General features: G+C 42.7%; 2 protein-coding genes across 2 annotated transcripts in view; both read right to left on the bottom strand.

Annotated features, from left to right (window-relative positions):
- The window catches only part of LOC109034987 (uncharacterized), a 30,124-nt gene extending 27,748 nt beyond the window's left edge, over positions 1-2,376 (bottom strand). The window contains exon 1 of the mRNA XM_019048435.2: positions 391-2,376. Coding sequence (XP_018903980.2) covers positions 391-424 — 34 coding nt within the window. The 5' untranslated portion in view covers positions 425-2,376. The remainder of the gene's footprint in view (positions 1-390) is intronic.
- LOC109034998 (repulsive guidance molecule B) overlaps positions 1-7,862 on the bottom strand; it is a 49,416-nt gene extending 41,554 nt beyond the window's left edge. Inside the window, exons 1-2 of the mRNA XM_072303766.1 lie at positions 7,730-7,862; positions 3,758-4,260 (exon numbers count right to left, since the gene is read on the bottom strand). Coding sequence (XP_072159867.1) covers positions 3,758-4,260; positions 7,730-7,778 — 552 coding nt within the window. The 5' untranslated portion in view covers positions 7,779-7,862. The remainder of the gene's footprint in view (positions 1-3,757; positions 4,261-7,729) is intronic.
- Positions 7,863-19,804: the final 11,942 nt, after the last annotated feature.

The raw sequence follows: 19,804 nt of genomic DNA on the forward strand, positions 1-19,804 counted from the left end.
CAAAGTTTGATAAAATTTCCCAATATTTGAGGGTAAATTACAACTAGGAAACTACGCGCTACACAATCTTAGCAGCATTGGAAGCCTCATACGCCCTTTTCCCGAAAAATACCTCAATTAAAGGTAGTTTAACAATGTGTTCTTTGATATCCCGGTACATTTTTAAAGTTCTCTGGTATTTCCTGGGTGCCTATGGCAACCCTGAAAAAACGCGATAAATTAACGCGGATTTCCGATAAGAATGGGGGCTCGCAAAAAAATACGGACTCATTCGTATGCCAACGAGGCGTCAGAAATCTGGCAGGAGGGCGAGGGGGGGGGGGGGGGGGAAGCGGCAAAAATACGCAAATAAGCGACAGAATGACAGATGTCTAAAGCTCCGATACGTACGTCCATTCCGGGCGAATTTGCAATCGCAGGACATCTGGCCGATGAACTCAGAATCGCATCGTCCCGCTCGACGAGGAAAAGCGGTCTGGTCCCATCCTCATCCGAACGCCATCTGGGGGCGGGTTATCTAATTCGCATCCGCCAGGAAAGTCAGGTTGAGGCTTCAGCGAAGACCGGAGAAGCTTCGCAATGGTAGAAAAGGACGGAGAAAACGAACAGATAGACGTATGAATAAACGAAGAAAAAACCGAAAACGAAATCACCGTCCAGGTGGAGTGCGGACACAGCTTGGATTTTCCTTGTTTATTTCCACTTTGAGGTTAGTTTTCGAGGCGGGACGAATAATTCACATCGACGATAACTCGATCGAAATTAAGATGCAAAAAATAGGATAGGTGTAAATGTTGAGTTAAGAAAACGGGAAAACTCAAACTCACAACTAAAGAAAAAAGGGAATCACTGGAATTTAGCGACGGGCAAGTTAGTTATTCACTGGAATTTTGGCAAAAAATTAATTGCGGGGATGAACGAAGAGCAAATGCCAAGCAACAGTGTTACCAGTTGAGGAAAAAGTATATTATTGTTCACACGTGTCTGATACAATAATATTCGGGGAAATCGTTGTTAATAACGGGATCGTTATGGAGGGAGATTAGAACGGGGGCAAAATTAAAATACAACTTAGGTAGGAGTAAAAGTGAGAAGTTTAATTCGGAGATGAGGCTGAAATTAAGCTCGATATTGGGAAATCGTGGAAAACCCGGAATATGATGAGATTTTGCACTGCGGGGCTGTCAGCTGACACTTGCCTGGTTGCCAACGTTCGAGAGAAATAATTGGATTTTTAAAATTCCTCTTCTACGTACACGAAAAAGTGATACATTACATTAAAAGAATGAATTTGGAAAAACTGCTTTTGAGAAGTCATAAAACCCCTCACAGCCATGAGGACATTTTGATTCTTATCACTTTCATACGAGGTATTGAAAAAAAAATCCAACAGTTTTCCCGAACGAAAATTTAAGAAAAGAATTTCGAACACCACTCCAAAAAATGAAAATAATCGAGACTACAACACGATGGTGAAACTACAGAAATGCGCAAATCGGTTTGCGGCGTTGCAGACTTTCTATCATATTTTACTTTTTACATAAAAAAACCACCGAACGTCACTTCTTGAAAACGTCGGTGAATTTTCATCTCGATGTGAAGAATATTCTGTAAAAATTGCAAACCATGGCGCAAGTTCGGTCTCCTCTTTAAAAAAGTTGGAGCGGAAATTTTGCAACACCAAAATCGAGATACGCATTTTTGCAGTTCCACCATCGAGAGACTTCATTGAGACTACAAAGATTCTTTCTACAGAAACATAGAATAAATAGACAATGCCAACAGAAGCGAAAGCTCCGTAAGAACCAATGTTAACATTTTTCTTCCGGGATCGGTCAATCTTCGTACTTATTGAAACCTGATCTGAGGTTAACCTCCAATTATAAAATTGGAGAGAAACATAAAACTTTGGGCAACTCTACAGTTTTCTCCGGAATAACAGTAAACAAGTGTAAAAAAATCTCTTTCAATTTCTAAAAACGTCTGTATCCGTTATCATTCGGCCTCTCCGGAACGTCGACGTGTCGCAGACGTTAACAGTCAGGGTGTCTACTAAAACAGGCAGGCCAAAAACCAATACTTTTACAGTACTTTTTCAGTACATTCCCAAGAAATTTCAGTACCTCCTCAACAGAAAAATTCAGTACTTTTTCAATACCATCAACTGACGAAATTCGAAAAATTTCAAAAATTTGAATTTCCCGCACAAATTACGACAAAAATGAAAAAATTCCGGACTTTCTTGCAAAATTTCCGCACTTTTTCAGTACTTCCGGACCGTTCTTGAAAAATCAGTACTATTTCCGGACTTTCCGGAGATTCCGGACTTGGAAACACCCTGACAGTACTTCGTCACCTTCCAGGCAAAGTATCACAAGCGCCATGCGACGTTTAAAAATTTCCGCCGCCATTATATTTTTTTACAGAGAAATTGTTCAACGAAGCTGTTCAAAAATTTCACTGAATTTTCTTTGTGCTGCCGATAAAATTTAGTGAAATTTCCAAACAGATTCAACCAACAATTTCTCAGTAAAAAAATAAAATGGCGGCGGAAATTTTTAAACGTTGCATGGCGCTTGTGATACTTTGCCTGGAAGGGTGACGACTTATTGACTCACAAGGGGAGCTTTCCAAGTGTAACCGGAATTTCGAGTTGAAATTTCGCATGAAGATACTAGAGATGATTTTAGGGATGCCGTATTTTTTCGTTTTTTCGAATGGGGTCGGGAAAGCCCTCAAAAAAAGGGCTAAAGATGCGGAAAAAACGCGTGCGCTAGCGGCACAAGGTAAACATAGGTGATAGAGGCTCTCCATCCTTATCAGTACCGCATGGCCAAACGGTAGCGTGCTCGCCTCGCAGGCGGGAGGTCGAAGGTTCGGATCCTGACTACAGCCCGTAATTTTATTTTACTTTATGCTTGTTTATTTTTCACTTACTTTATTTTGCACCATTCTCTCCGGAAACCGACTTATGAGGTAGAACACGTAGTGACTGAAGATTTTTTACAAATGCTGATAAAAACTCGAAGTTTCCTCGGATTGAAACGTTATTTATAATTGAATAAACAAAACACTCTAAAACTCACCAAATTTCGTTGCCAAGCTGAATTTCCGGAGTATCAGTCAGATACAGATACAGATTCGACTGATACTTCGAAAATTCAGCTTGGCGCCGAAATTTGGTGAGTTTTAGAGTTTTTGTTTATTCAATTATATATAACGTTTCAATCCAAGAGAAACTTCAAGTTTTTATCAGCAAAGGTATGTAAAAATCTTCAGTCACTACGTGTTCTACCTCGTAAGTCGGTTTCCGGAGAGAATGGTGCAAAATAAAGTAAGTGAAATATAAACAAGCATAAAGTAAAATAAAATTACGGGCTGAAGTCAGGATCCGAACCTACGACCTCCCGCCTGCGAGGCGAGCACGCTACCGTTTGGCCATGCGGTACTGATAAGGATGGAGAGCCTCTATCACCTATGTTTACCTTGTGCCGCTAGCGCACGCGTTTTTTCCGCATCTTTAGCCCTTTTTTTGAGGGCTTTCTCGACCCCATTCGAAAAAACGAAAAAATACGGCATCCCTAAAATCATCTCTAGTATCTTCATGCGAAATTTCAACTCGAAATTCCGGTTACACTTGGAAGCTCCCTTGTCAGTTTCGCTCTTTCGCTTCGATGACATAAAAATGGCGGTGGCTTTCGCTTCTGTTGGCGTAGTCTATTCATTCTATGACAAAAATATCGGACTGGGAGCTTACCTTGGTAGGCGCGGTAGCCGGGACGCGCGGCTGCAACCTCTCATTGGTGACTTGAACAGCGAAATAGGGGTTGTCGATGAGCGGCCAGGCTCCCCCGATCTGACACGTCTGGTACTCGTCGTGGAAAGTCCGCAGGTGGGGGTCGCCGAAGAGGCCGCAGTAGTGGAAGCGGGACTTGCCGTGGTAGGTGCACGGGATGGGGGGCCGCGTGGCCGGGGGTTCGGGGGTCGTCGTCCGGCCGGGGCCCTTGGGGCGGGGGTGCGTGCCGTTGTTCTTCCCCGAGCAGTGGGTCTTGTGGAGTCGGTCCTGGATCGGTTTGTAGGAGCGCCAAGTGATGTCGGTGTAGCAGGCCTTGCTCAGCTTCCGGGTGCACTGGATGTAGCTCCGCAGGACTTCGCAGTAGGCCTGGCTCGACTCCGGGCCCCCGACGTTCTTCTCCAGCATCGTCGCCTCGTAGGCATTCGTGCAGGTCTGCAGCTCCAGTTCGCAGCCCTTGCAGATCTCTGCGGGAACAGAAACAACCGGGATTAGGAGAAGAGCCTATGGGAGGCCAGCAGGGGCGTAGCTAGGAAATTTCTCTGGGGAGGGCCATGGGACCACCTCTCGTGGTGAAGAGAGCGGGGGGAGGGGGGTGAGGAATAGAGGATCCCGTTTTTCTGGGGGGGGGGGGGGCACGAGATTTCTGGGGGGGCCAGGTCTCCCCCCCCCCCCAGGACCCCCTAGCTACGCCCATGGAGGCCAGCGGGCTGGTTGTTGAAATTGATAGACAAAACCATAGACAAAGAAGACATATTAAGTATGGAGCGGTCTTATTGATCGTAGCTGATGGTTCTCATAGGATCTGCGGGAACAGAAACAACCGAGATTAGAAGAAAAGCTTTTAGGAGGCCAGCGCTGCCGAAAAACGCTGCTAATGAAAAACGCTGTAAGAACCTTTAGGCGTTGCTAGATTTTCTTTTGATAAAACACGAATTTCCTGGTAAACTTATGAATATTTTCTTTTCAATTTTTCAGATACTTTTGCTCGCAATTTCACCTAGAGTTCCTGAAAATTTCTTGGAAATATATTCATGACTTTCCTCAAAAACGAACATTTTATCGAAGGAAATTTGGCAACTCTCGAATGTTCATACGGCGTTCTTTCTTATCACGGCAGAGCGGGGCTGGTTGTTGAAATTGATAGACAAAGCGATGATATAGAAGACGCAGCGATCCCATTGATAGAAATGGTTCTGATAGTTCGCAGCCCATGCAAATATCTGCGGGAACCCAAACAGAAACAACCGAGATTAGAAGAAGGGCCTTTCGGAGGCCAGCGGGCCGGTTGTTGAAATTGATAGACGAGGCGATAGATAAAGAAGACATATTAAGTATGGGGCGGTCCTGTTGGTTGAAATGGATGACTCTTATGGACGAAGGGGGTAAATGATAGACTTACTTTTGGGTCTCTCGTGGGTTACCGTTATTTAGTCTATTATCTACCTTCTTTGTCTATTGCAGCCACCAATAGGGCCCCTCCATATTCCTTTTGCCTTCTTTGTCTATATCTTTGTCTATCAATTTCAACAATCAACCCGCTCCAATAAACGAAGATAATTGACGAAGCTGATTCCTCCAATACTTTCACCTTCCGGTAAACTCAGGATATTCAAATAAAATGCCCACGTCCGTCTAATCGCGCTATTTTTCTTTCTATAGGACGGTGTGGGGTTCAAAAATTCCTTACCAAGCAACTTAAACCCGACAAGGACGAAATTTGAGATCACAGCACGTCTCACTCTCATTATTGCCAGTTAGATGGAAAAATTCTCTGCTTCACTCGGTGCGTAGTTATTCATTGAAGAGGAGGGACTGTTAAGAAAAACAGGGGAAAATCACATCATTCGGCACCAACTTGAATTGATGGCAACATTCAGGGAAATTACGATTACAGTAATCGAGAACTACCGGGTGGTAATTGAGAACTACCGGTTAATGAACTGACCGTGAGAATCTATATCTGCAAAGAGAGGTTTCAGAGACAACGTATCGCCTAAAAAAGAACAGTTCGGTGGATGAACCTTGGTTTTAAAACTCATTTTGGATCTATTTTGCTTTATGAAGTCTGACCTATATTATGAAAAAAATAATTAGAAAATATGTTTTTAAAATAAAACAAAATTCTCTTTGATCTAAGGATGCTTTTTTCGAGGTAAAGAAACTAGCTTTTGGAGTAAAATGAATGGAGTTGTTTATTAATAAAATAAATTGTTCGGAATTTAAATAAGTTTGTTTACTTTTTATTTTATTTTTCAATTTGAAGAAACCTGATTTTGTCATCGATGGAAAACTCGATTTTTTTTTAATTACCTTCTTGAAAATTTTACTTGAAAAAATCTGTAAAAACTATAATTATAATTTTAAAAAGTTTTAACAAATTTTTTACAGAATTTTGATAAAAAAGAAATGAAGATAAAGTGGCCTTGCACTTGCTTTCATAAATGTACGGATAATGAGCAAAATCCAAAATCAAACCCACCTCTACCTTCGAGCTTACGACAAAACGTATAGATTTCAAAAAAAGGTTTGCAATTGGTGCAATTCCATTATTTTGTTCCATTACTTAGTCGGTAGCTCAATTTGTTGGCGGCCGAAGAAGCGCAAAAAATTGGGCCTCATTTTTGCAACATGAGACTACTATTCCTAGCTCATCCGTACAATCAATCCTGCAAACGGTAACACATATGTTGTTTCTGAAATAAGCCGGAAATAAAAGTCCCTTGGTGAAAGACGATTTCAAACTAAACTTCGTTTCAAATGGACGCAACGACATGCATTTGCAGCCACTCAGCTATGCTGAGTCCTGTCGGTTTTCACGCGATCGTTCCAAATATGACGCGCCTCATGGCGCGTTAACGCAAATTGTGAGTGCAATAAACGTGAACCTAACGCAAACGCTGAAAAAGGTTCGATTTTTGCGTCAAAACGCAAAACTACATTACGTCAAACCTGAGATGATAGACGCTCGGCTAACATTTCAGGCCTCCTCCGTTGGATAAAATAGTAAGAAGAAAAATGGTAAAACTCTAAAATAGTAATGGCTGTGCCTTCCAAAGCGAGAATATTGTTGTATTTTAGATTTTACCAATTGTCCTCTTACTATTTTATCCAACTGAGGGAGGCCGAGTTTTCAGCCGACACGCTTTGGTTTTATTCGTGAAATTTTAGCCTAATTTTAGCCTTCTTACCCGCTTTTTAAAGTGTTTTTTTATTGTATTACGCCGAACTTCTCGGCCAGAGTCGTTGCGTCGCGTCGCGTCCATCGAAAAGAGGCTGGGTTACGGCGCGGCGCCACGCAGCAACTATTCGTGCTTGACGGATGTCCGGGTTGCATACATCAGAATTGAAGGCGCGCCGTTCATCGTGACGCTGGACGCTTACCGTGATGCGTAGATTGTCTTTGTCTCCCGCGGGCTTTACTCAAAGGTGACAAAAGTAAAATGAAGCAATCCCATTGGTGGAAGCGGGTGGTTGGAATGCTCAAACGAGGTAATACATGAACTAACGGCAACCCCAACGGGACCCTATAGTTAGTCCATCATTTTCCCTCTCAGTCTACAGCAATCTGCGTTTCAATCGCACCATTTCTTCATTGTATTCACTGTCTAAAGCTTTGTCTATAGATTTCAGTAACCATCCGGCATTTCATGAATGTACACTATTTAAATTTTGAGTGTACGGTAGTGTATAATTATGTTGATACAGTCATAGTTAACATTCGATGTTTAGAATGTAGACGAGTAAAATTATCTATGTCTACTACCCGTCTCCCAAAAAGCGTCAGCTGGTCCCTAAGAGACGAACCTAATCGATTGATAGGAACGTGATAAACGGCGAATGAAAAAAGAAAGAAAAACAATTTAGGTAAGGACGCATAAGATAATACATTTTCATTTTTCCTTCACAATAGAGACAAAATGGAAAGCAACTTACCAAATGCTAGAATACTAAGGAGCAGGAGGGGCCAAATTGCCCAATCCATTACGGCGTCCCTTTTGACTTGCGAGTGAACATGATTGTTACATTTTACGGATCTGAAACAAAAAACATAGTAATAATCTATTAACGGAAAGTTCCACACTTTTCAAGTCACGTGTAGTTGTTGAATATTTTAAAAAAATAATACACCTAAAAGGTGTATAAATAAATATCAGGACACACAATATGTGACGTTTTCTCATAATTCAGACCTTCTTCGGTGGCCAATTCCCTCGTTTTCACATATTTCGTTCAACATCGGAATATAGAAATTGCGCATGCGTGGTAAGAATTGTGCAATTTCAGCAGATTTTTAAAATTTATCGATTCAGCCCGAATCCCGACACAAAACCCTAAAGCAAGCGCTCACGTGGATCGTGGCGTGTTAGTGATTTAGCGCAGAAACAAAATCGTACGTTTTTAACTCGGATCTCGTAGCAAAGAGAGAATGATCCAGAGTTGCCACAGAATTTGGAAAATGAAATTCCCTGACAATTCCCTGATTTCCCTGACAAATTTTAGTGAAATTCCCTGACAATTGAATATGTGATGGATGGTTCCGAAGATATCATTGAAGATAGTTTTCAGGCAAAATTGGTGTTTCGAAACCCCAAACCCTTTGTAGAAAGCAAATAAAGGTGATTCTAAGTACAAATTTTCTCTAAAATTTTTGTCATTTTAACGAGAAACCGACTGGAACCACTTTTAGAACCTCAAAGTTGTGTATACAGAGTTGCCACAGAATTTAGAAAATGAAAGTCCCTAACATTTCCCCGATTTCCCTGACAAATTTTAGGGAAATTCCCTGACAACTGAATATGTGACGGATGGTTAAGAAGACATAATTGAAAACAGTTTTCAGGTATTTCTTGTTCGAAACCTCGAACCCATTCTAGAAAGCAAATGAAGGTGACTTAACAAATTTTCCCTGACTTTATAAAATTCCCTGACCTTTCCCGGTATTCCCTGACTGTGGCAACCCTGATGATTGATTATCGATATCTTCCCATTTGAAACTGTGGTATAGAATCGATTAGTGAGGTGTCCGTTGCAACCACCCTGTTTATCGATCATTTTCCATAGGTTGAAGTGGCAGATCAATCGATAGATCGGATGGGATCGGGATTTTTTCGGTAGCGGGACCTGGCTCGCGTTCTCGGGCTCGCGGCTGCATACGAATCGGGCCGCGCAGCTGGCGTCAACGTCACGTTCGGAGATAGCGGAGCCCCCGAGTTGGACGCGAGAGGGACACGTCCCGCGCGGAGAGAGTGGGCGCGCGTGCACCGACAGCAAAATAATTGAAACGCGCCAAACCAACTATTTACAATTTTCTGCGCGGACCCGCCAAGTTCAATGTTCACCATTTTCAGACGGCTGCACGTCTGGATTCTCGTCCCAAACCGCTCGCTCGGGCCGCTGACATCATGGTTCTTTGTTCGATGGCATTTTACCGGGACTGTTGCGAACTTCAGCTGGAGCAGAAGGAAGAGATATTGCTTAAAAAACAAATCTCAAAAATCACGATAGGCGCATCGGGAAAATCTGATATACAGTCTTAGCTCCACAATCTGCGTAAGAAATATGCGTTTTTTAAGCTTCCGCTTCAAAAACAACACTGGAAAAAAAAAAACACATTGGATCTTGAGTCCAGACTCTTGAAAACATCTGACAAGAAAAAAACTCTTGATTCAATCGGATTCTTGCTTGAATCAAAACAAAATCCGCTTAAATTAAGAGGCTTGCGTTCTAGATTTAAGCTAGATTCTGATTGAATCAAGAGTACTTTTTCTTGTCGATGTTTCTAAGAGTCTGGACTCTAGATCCAATGTGTTTTTTTTCCAGTTCCGCTTCAAACACAACACTACAGCACAGGTAAATATTTCATAAGAGGAGTCATTCCATCCAACCCTTGCGCACTATGATGCTACACAATATTCAAAATGAATTGACCGACGCCAACCCGCCAAAACACACGTGACGAGACGAGATTTTATCAACCGACCTGTTTATATTTACATGTTCCTTGCGTTGATGAAGAACCTCACGATTTGCGCGTGGAGGCGTCAGCCATGTTGAATATTGTGTAGCGTCCTACTGCGCAAGGGTTTGATGGAACGGGAATGACTCCATACAAAATGTCAATGTTCACCAGTGCCATAGTATCGTTTTTGGAGCAAGAACCTTAAAAAAGCGCATATTTCTTACGCAGATTATAAAGTTTGGAGTGCATTGTACTTGCAGACAATCATCGCATAGTGGCAGTTTTGCTACTCGATAAACTATGTCTTCTGATTTGCTGCCAGCTGAAATTGTGCAACAAGCCATTAGTTTCAACTGACGATTTGAAGAGAAAACATGAGGGCGCGAATTTTTCACAGAATATGCATCGAGACGACTAGTTTTACTTGAAATCATTAATTCTTCAGTCATTTTCAAAACTGCACTTATGCGCCTTGTTCCTCCGAACCCCTCATTTCAGACTTTTCCTGCGCACTCATCGTGATTTTAGAGGCATTTTTTGCAACAGGCCTATTTGGACCGCGTTAAACAGAAAGGAACCAAGCCACATCAGCTATTGCCAAAAACAACGAAATTTCATTTTTTACGAGAGAACGTCTGTGCAGATTCCTTTGAAAATTTTAAGGAATTCGCCTTGTCTTTTGGAGACAATTTACTGAAATTTGCACAAAAATCCGCACGACCGTTTTCATGTAAAAAATTAAATTGCCCGATTAAATTTGGCAAAAGCTGATGTGGCTTGGTTCCTTTCTGTTTAACATGGTCCATTTGTAACCTGGGTATGGAGCTCCGTTCTTCATCCAGGAAAAGACGATATGCGAAGCTTAACATGTTGTCTGGCGGCTATTTCGGCGCTGCGCTCGACCGTCCAATTATCTCCGCGTGCGAATGTGTCCCCGCGAGTGTCGACCGGCCGGCGACCGGGGATTGGCGACCGGGCAGGCCTGGGATCCCTCAAGCCTCCACCGGGACCATGAGTGTCGTCTCCGATGCTCTGCCATCGTGTCCGACTCGTGCAGCGACTCTTAACTCGCTCAAATTAAGCGGCGCTCCCCCTAATCTCTCAATCTGACAGCTGGACCCTGCTCTGCTCGCATGATAATTATCCGGGATAATGATGAAAGCGCAATTTTAGACGTGTAACCGCGGACCGCCGCCCCCCCCCGCGTCCTCTTCCTCGCCTTGCTACGGGCGGTTTTCGGCGCTCCTCCGAGCCGGACTACAAGTTGCCTTGTAAACGTAAAGGAGGGGAGGGGGGCATGTTTTGTTTTAGGGCCGTATTCATGGTTGGATCGTGTTGAGCAGGAAGGAAAAAAGCCACGTCAGCTATTGCAAAATTTTATTGAGAAATTTAATTTTTAACAAGAGAACTGAGACATAGGGAAACAGAGAGAGGGATTTGCATCGTACTATGCAGAAAATTCACTGAAATTGCACAAAAATCCGCACAACCACTTTAACGTAAAACATTAAATTAGCCAGTTAAATTTGGCAATGACTGATGTGGTTTGGTTCCTTTTCACTAAACGCAGTCAAGTTGTTCCCTGAGCGACTATTTTTCTTCTAGAGGCTCCACATGATTTACATGATAAATACGGGAAGTTAATGGGGATACTTAACAAAGAAAAAAAAAAAACGTGCGATTTTACACAACATTTTTTTAAAAACTTTCCTGTATTCTTTGAGGATAGCCGAGGTCTCCTTAAAAATTGTTATCATGTGTTAGAAGAAAGTAGCTCATTGTCATTCAGCAAGAAATCAATCTCGATGTCCAATGCGGCTCACGTACCTAGATGTTTTTTATTTGTATGGAACGGGACATTTGAATTTTTCGACATCTTTCCAAAACCTCCAAAATGCAAACAACTCTAGATTCCTCCTCTTCAGGGTTTCCATAATTTCTTTATTTTCAAAGTCCCTGACTTTTCCTGAATTCTTATGTTTTCTTCCGACTCCAAAATTTCCACATTTTTCGACCTTTATTGTTAATTTCTCCTGAACTTCCAGTGTCTTTCCTCGTGTTTTACAGACGGGAGATCGTAAAAATTGTAATAATAAATCACTGTGGGTAATTTCAAGTCATAGATTTTCTGCCCTTTGGGCCGTGACACAAAATACCGACAAGTCCTCCCTTACGCTTCCTATACAAGTCCTCTAGGTACCTTTGACTTTCCAGGTTTTCCAGATCGCCGGACATCTGTATCGGACCTGTATCAAACATACAACCATAGTCCAAAGTGCCAAGGTATTTTACTCCTCGAACATCGCGTGAGAGCGCCCCGCTCTTCACCTCAAACGAAAGCTCTCACCTCTTCCGAGCCGTATAGACAAACATCCTCGATACGGTGCATCAGGGCTGCATGACATCCCTACTAATAAGAACCATGTTACTTTTATCAGTCCCCCGGGATTTATTACCGCCGACCGGGCCCGGTCGCCGATAAGATTCCAGGCGTAGGTACACAACACAACACCACACCAGCTTCCCCGAGGAACCAGCCCATCACACGAGAAGACGGGGGGGGGGGGGGGGCGTCCGTCGCCACACATGCGTGACTCCGCATGATCTTCCCCTATTTGCATTCGCCCCCCCCCCCGCGGGGGGGGGGGGGCCTCCCTTCCCCCGACGCATTGTGTTGGGATCTCTGTCGCGCCTCGGCCCGACACCTACGGTGCAAATTATCCTGAAAAATACGGCCGGGACCGGCTTTTCCGGGCGGAGCGACCGGGGACTTGAACGCGCGGCGCGGTCAGGAAACCGTGGAGACCGGGCCGTATCTGATGACCATTACGGGGAGGACGGAGCGTGTAAAATGCGCGATGTGTGATGTGAGCCGGGTTCTTCGCGCGGGTATCAAGACGAAATATCGAAATACCTAACTTGGACGGAGCATGAACAGGAGCAAGGTTGCCAGTTCGCTTTTATTTTTGTTACTTTATGCCTCACTGGAAAAAAAAAAAAAAAAAAAACGCATTGGATCTAGAGTCCAGACTCTTGAAAACATTGACAAGAAAAAATACTCTTGATTCAATCGGATGTTTGCTTGAATCAAAAGGAAATCCACTCAAATTAAGAGGCTTGGTTCTTGATTCAAGCAAACATCCGATTGAATCAAGAGTATTTTTTCTTGTCAATGTTTTCAAGAGTCTGGACTCCAGATCCAATGTGATTTTTGTCCAGTGCTTTTTACCTGAGCCTGGAGCACTTTCATTGAGAGAGTATAGACACGTTGAAATACAAGAGAGAAGTTACGGTAGCCCGAAATAAGACGGCAAAAACACAATGAAAACAGTGGGAGACAAGGCTAAAATATATGGAAATATTTGCAGGACGTTTCGACTGGCGACCCAAGTCATTATCAACTGCTAAAATAAATATGAAATTAAAAATAAGGCTCTAAAAAAGAAAAAAGAAAAATTTAAAAACCATCAGATTAGCCCCAACGAAAATTAGGACTGATGACACGTTGAAAATAGAGTTCCAAGCATATAATTGAAGCAATAAATAATTGCTTGCGAACTCTCCATTCCCTGATTTTTGTCACAAATTCCTCGACTTTCTCTGGCTTTTCCCGGTCGTCGCAAATTCCCTGATTATCCAGGTTTCCAGACTGTCGGTAATCCTGAGGCAGGGTTGCATGGGTTTTCATGAAAAATAAAATCTCGAAATTCTACGTGAAACATTTCATGAAGGCAAAATATGAAAATATTGAAAAATATATTTCGAAATTAAATACAAAATTAAATGCAAACCGTCTGGTTTCTGCTTTTCGGTGTTTTTCAGTGCGTGTTGCATACCCATCCCCAGAAAATATGTTTCATTTTTTTCAGAACTCCGTGAAATTTCACGAAACATTTCACGGAAATTTGCAACCCCGGCTGAGAATCCTCCGCAAATCGACACGATCCAGTCGAGCGTTTGCTGGCGGTTTGACAGCGCGGCCTTTGTCTCGCGCTCCGATCAGCTAGTTAGAGACGATCGGAGGAAACGGCTCACACGCCACAGCGCAGCGCGGCGCGTAGGAAGGTGGAAATCCCCCCTCGCCCCCCCTGTGGGGGACCGGGGGGATGCATCTCGGCTGTCAAACACGACCGCGGCTGCCACGTTTCCTCGAGTTATCTGATGATCCCGGGGCGCATTCCGCGGTCGGCGAGCGATCGCGATTGGAAAAGGGAAAACGAGAGGAGTGTTACACGCTCCCAGGAACAATGACGAGTTATGCCGAGTCGCCGCGGCTAATTACGAGCGCTGTCTTCGCGCCCGCGAACAAATTCGCCATTTCCAGATGGCAGTATTGCTTCGCAAAATATTGGGGATATTTTGGATTTGACATCGGTAAGAGCAGAATTGTACAAAAAAAAAATTGTATACTACACAGTTTCAGGGGCCGTACATAAACTATGTAACGCTCTGAGAGGGGGAGAAGGGGTTTAGGAGAGCGTTACGCCATTTTCGTGTAAAGGGATGGAGACCTACGTCACATAAGCGTAACAAGGGGGGTAGGGCGAAAATGCCGAAAGTGTGTTACTAGGGTGTCTATGTCTACTAAAACAGGCTGGCCAAAAATCAGAATTTTTTTTAACACTTTATCAGTACATTCCTGAGAGATTCAGTACCCCCTCAACATAAATATTCAGTACTTCTTCAGTACCCCCAATTGACGAAATTCGAAATATTTCATTCATTTGAATTTCTCGCTCAAATTGCGAAAAAATTACAAAAAATTAAAACAATTCCGGACTTTCTTGAGGAATCTCCGCACTAGTACAGTACTTTTGGACCGCCCTTTAAAAATCAGTACTATTTCCGGATTTTCCGGAAATTTCGGACATTCCGGGCTTTTAGACACCCTGTTGACGATATTGCGGATTTGATAATGGTGAGTGAGCAAAATTTTACCTGCCAAAACCGTTCCAAGGCGCGATTTGACGCACGTAGAGAATTTCGTTTCTTTAAGACCAGGCAGTTCAAATTTTCCGTAACCGATGTAAAATAAAAACGTTAATATTTTAGTTGGGAGATGATTTCAGTAATTTTCGATGCGGGAATCGTATCCTACGTAAAATTCTGATTTAAAACATGTATAAGAACGCTCAATTTCGTACCATGTCCAGTGGTCCGTTGTTAATTTGAGAGGGAGAATATCTGTACAATGTTTTCATGGAGAAAATTTCGAGAAAATCGATGACAAATCTGCATGCACTTACGTAATTGACCGCTTTTCAAGAAGCCCGAAATGCTAACACCTCCTTTTTTCCTCTACGAGAGGAAAGGTCAAGAGCAACTGCTGGGTGTTTTCGTTTATACGATTACGATCTTTCTCCGTGAAAAAAAGTCAGCGTTTTCTTAAACAGAGTTCACATGTGTCATACGAGCCTTCTGAAATAGTGTAAACCATCAGCGGAAATGGTCAGTGCGGATGTGAAATAAATTCCATTGGCAGGCATCGATTCAAGAACATTCTACGACGATTTGAAATACCTAATACTTAGCATAATCGCGCTTGCATTTATATGGTAATGAGTTTCTTTGTAGTGTGCTTGCTACTTCTCTCCACACTCGAGCACATGGAGTTTAACGGAGGAAAACCATCAGAAATCGAGAGGCTAAACTGTGGAAGTATAGAGGAATTTCGAGCTTATTGAGAGGGAAGAACGCAAAAATGCACCTCAACCTCGCGAAATGCTGTTGACGGATAGATTACACCGTTTTAATCGATTTACGCGAGTAACCAAAAATGGCGGACTCTGTAAGAAAATGTAGGAACAAAACGACTCAAAATGAAGTTTTATTTGCACATCGCAACGACAAATTTGCTCAAATGTATTATGTCGACGTCTTAACTGAGTTTTACGGTTAATCGTGAGCTATTTTCAAAAAAAAAAAAATCATCTTGGAGAGGTAGGGTTGGCAGCAAGTGCGATTGGTGATAACAGTAACAAATTGGCAATGACTCCCCTCCTATCCTCAAAAACCAATACAAATCTCTATTTTTAGATAAAATGTTTTTACATTCATACGTACGTTCTCCTTTTTCCTCTGTTGCTTCTTTATCCTCTCTTCTACATTTTCTTCCCTGTTCTTTTACACAGTTTCTTTGAGGGAAGAATATTTAGGTACGTAATATTTTCCACGTGATGGACACAAGAAGGAGATACCACTATTCGACCATGTAGGAGCTCGGGTTGCATACCCGATAAACTGAAGGAAAACTGATTTGACACAAGAGAATAATATTAATGCGATGTTCATCACTTAGTCATGACTAGCGACAGAGATACCACTATTCGACCATGTAGGAGCTCGGGTTGCATACCCGATGAACCGCGGGAAAACTGAAAACTGATTTGACACATCTTCACTCCTTCAGAGAATAATATTAATGCGATGTTCATCACGTAGTCATGACCAGCGAAAGAGATACCACTATTCGACCATGTAGGAGCTCGGGTTGCATACCCGATGAACTGAAGGAAAACTGAAAACTGATTTGACACATCTTCACTCCTTAAGAGAATAATATTCACGTAGATACCACTATTCGACCATGTATTGGCTCGGGTTGCCTATCCTATGAACTGAAGGAAGTTGGCAATGACTCTTTCCTATTCTCAAAAACCAATACAAAGCACTGCTATTTTTGGGCTCTAAACCCTTCATGGGACCCAGTGTCTATACTCATCCTATAAAGATACACTGGAAAAAAAAAAACACATTGGATCTAGAGTCCAGACTCTTAAAAACATCGACAAGAAAAAATACTCTTGATTCAATCGGATTTTTGCTTAAATCAAGAACCAAGCCTCTTAATTTGAGCGGATTTCCTTTTAATTTAAGCAAAAATCTGATTAAATCAAGGATATGTTTTCTTGTCAATGTTTTCAAGAGTCTGGACTCTAGATCCAATGTGTTTTTTTCCCAGTGTACTCTACTCCCACCTCGAATCACCGCAATTTTGTTTTTATCCTTGGGGTCTCCACTCTCCATGAGACCAGACCTTACACTGGCAACAGTCTCCCTATGTATATTCCACGTCCATTCATCCGCACCCTTTTTTATTCTCCAGAAACAGCAGAAATCTGACACGGCACAAGGGCCAAGAAAGGAGCAAATCCTCAGCGTTAGCAGCCTCCACCGCGGGAGGAAGGATGAAAGTCGTGCGAGGATCGTAACACAATGACTCGAGGACCCGAGCGCTGTTGCCGTCTTGAACACACAAAACCCTTATTTCCGAGCCTGAAGCATGCGTGAAGTGGCCGGGTCGCGACCGGAGAGACCGGGCAACGGGGCCGGGGTTAGCCGTGGGATGAACCGGCGCGGCACCCGGCTCGTTGGCACAGATGTCAGCACACCTACTCGCCGCTCCAGAGGTCTCCGGTTTGAGCCCCAGTTCCGGCTCCAGCACGCTCCCAGCCGTGTGGTCGGTGTCGTTGGGTTTCAACGCCTCCGAACACGGCCCGTTTCGCACGTGAATCCAGTCGTCAAGTCCAAAAAGTTGCGTGCTTCGCGATACATCGATCGACCTGCTATTTAAACCTCCGGAAAAGGATCGATAGACAGTTCGCAACAAACACCTTAATAATCGATTCTTACCAGCGCTTCAAAAGGGTTTGAAATATCGATAATTGATCTTTCACGCCTCGCCACTGCAAAAAACACGTTAGTCCTCCCATGATTATTGACATTGACGGACAGACACTGCAAAAGAAGTCTCTTGGATCCGGAGTCCAGACTCTTAAAAATTAGACAAGAAAAAATACTCTTGATTCAATCAGATCTTTACTTGAATCAAAAGGACATCCACTTAATTTAAGAGGCTTGGCCCTAGATTCAAGCAACCATCCGATTGAATCAAGATAATTTTTTCTTGTCAAATTTTTTAGCAGTCCTCGACTTTGGATCTAAGAGACTTCTTCCAGTGTGGTGAAGCGACAGACAAAGAAGTCTAAGGGAAAATGGAGCATCCTTTTGATAGAAGCGTGTAGTTGCAATAGACAAAAATGATAAGTGCTAGACTACCTAATAATCCAATAGAGACCCTATACTTAATCCATCATTTTTATTTTTTATGAAACACCCGTTCCAACCAAAACGACAGCTCTATTTTGCACTTGTCTTCTTTCTCTATCACTTTGTCTATCAATTTGAATAATCAACCCGCAAGAACGAATCCTCCATTGGGGAATCTCCTTATAAAGGTACTCAAATCGAGACGCCCGCCTGCAGGTCGATGCATTGGAATTCCAGAGTAGGAACATAAAGCACTGACAAAGCCGAGACTCCAGGAATTAAAAATCCGATAAAGAATAGGTTAAAAATCGATGTTACGATTTTCACTGACACACGTTCGTCTTTCATTACCTCCCCTGTACAAGCAAGCCTGCACGAATACTGCCGTGCTGAGGAAAAACGCAGTAAGAGTATTCTAAAGTTGCCAACATTCTCTCAAAAAACATTTTTTTCCCAAGAAAGTTACGAATATTTTTCCTTAAAATTTTCAGACAATTCAGATAAAATCATGAACAAAATTCTCTGAAAAATCGGAAGAAAACTAATTGAAAATGTTACCGCAAATTCGTGATTAGTGGAAAGAAATTTGGCAACGTCTGAAGACTCATACGGCGTTCTTCCTCAACATAGTAGAATAGGAGTATTTATAGGTTCGCAGAAGAGAGTTCACGGGGCCGGATTTTTTCCGCTTTTGTTTTTTTATCCTCGGAGAAACCGGACGCGCGATGACCGCCGGATCGCCTGGAAAAATAATCGCCGGACCTCCTCGTTTTATGGTTTACAGGCCTGGGACCCGTCGTTATCGGAAACAGGTGTTTTCGGCTCAAAACTGGCGACGCGATGGACGCGTTGCATTACAGGAAGGCCGAGACAGATCGGCGGCAGAGGCTCGGACTCAAATTCTGAAGGGACCCTCCTCCGGTGTCAAAACTCGAGGCCTTAACGGCTGCCTCCAGGATTTTGACATTGTGGCCGGATTGGGCTGACAACGGTTCTGTTGCAAACTTCAGTCAAAAAAAAAATATACCGAAACGACGGTCTTTCACCTCAAAGAAACAGACTTTAAGTTGCGGATTTAACTAAAATAACGAAATTTTGTCAACAAGAAATAACGCTTGAAGTCAAAATTATACCTCAAAAAAAGATAAGAGCAAAAGGAAGAGTTGTTTCTTCTAGAAAATCGTTCAAAAATCACGATGAGCGAATCAGAAAATGGTTCAAAAATCATGATGAGCGCATCAAATGAGCGCATCTGAAATAACCTCCTAACTTCACAATCTGCGTAAAAGAATGCGCTCATCGTGATTTTTGAACCATTTTCTGGAAATAACAACTCTTTTTTGTCGATCAAAATGTGCACGTTCCTCCTCCAAAATTCCAAATCTACGCACAAATTACTGATTTTAGAACCAAGTGTCACTTGAATAAATTAGTAGGTAGTGGATAACATTTTACTCTGGCAAACATTGCTTAAGAATCTCATACTCACAGTGGACTTAACGAAATTTCATCAGAAATAACGCAGAAATCCCCTCATGGCAAAACCGTATTTTGGGAAAGGGGGTCCACTCATCTGAAAAAATTCCAAATCTGCGTCCAAACCAGGTACTGATTTTAGCGCTAAATGTCACGACTTCATTTTGCAATAAATAACTATAGCTTCTGGCTCTGTTTAGAAACAACGTATGTATCATTAGTTTCCCTATGGGCATAAGTGTTTTTACCGATGAGTCCGAAACTATAGTTCCTAATTGCAAAATGTTCAATTTTACCCTGGCGAAGATTGTTTACATGCAGGATCCCATACTCACAGTGAATTCAACGAAATTTCATCGGAAATAATACAGGAAACCCCTCATGGGAAAGCCGTATTTAGGGCAAGGGGGCCAAGTAATGTAGGGAACCCCTGTAGCTAAACCGTATTTTGGGGAAGGGAGTCCCTAAGCGGACAGTTCGGCAACAAGTGAATCCCGTCAGAACCCGGCGAAATTGGATGCTTA

The sequence above is a fragment of the Bemisia tabaci genome, chromosome 8 (genome assembly GCF_918797505.1).
Source record: "Bemisia tabaci chromosome 8, PGI_BMITA_v3".
Classification (NCBI taxonomy): domain Eukaryota; kingdom Metazoa; phylum Arthropoda; class Insecta; order Hemiptera; family Aleyrodidae; genus Bemisia; species Bemisia tabaci.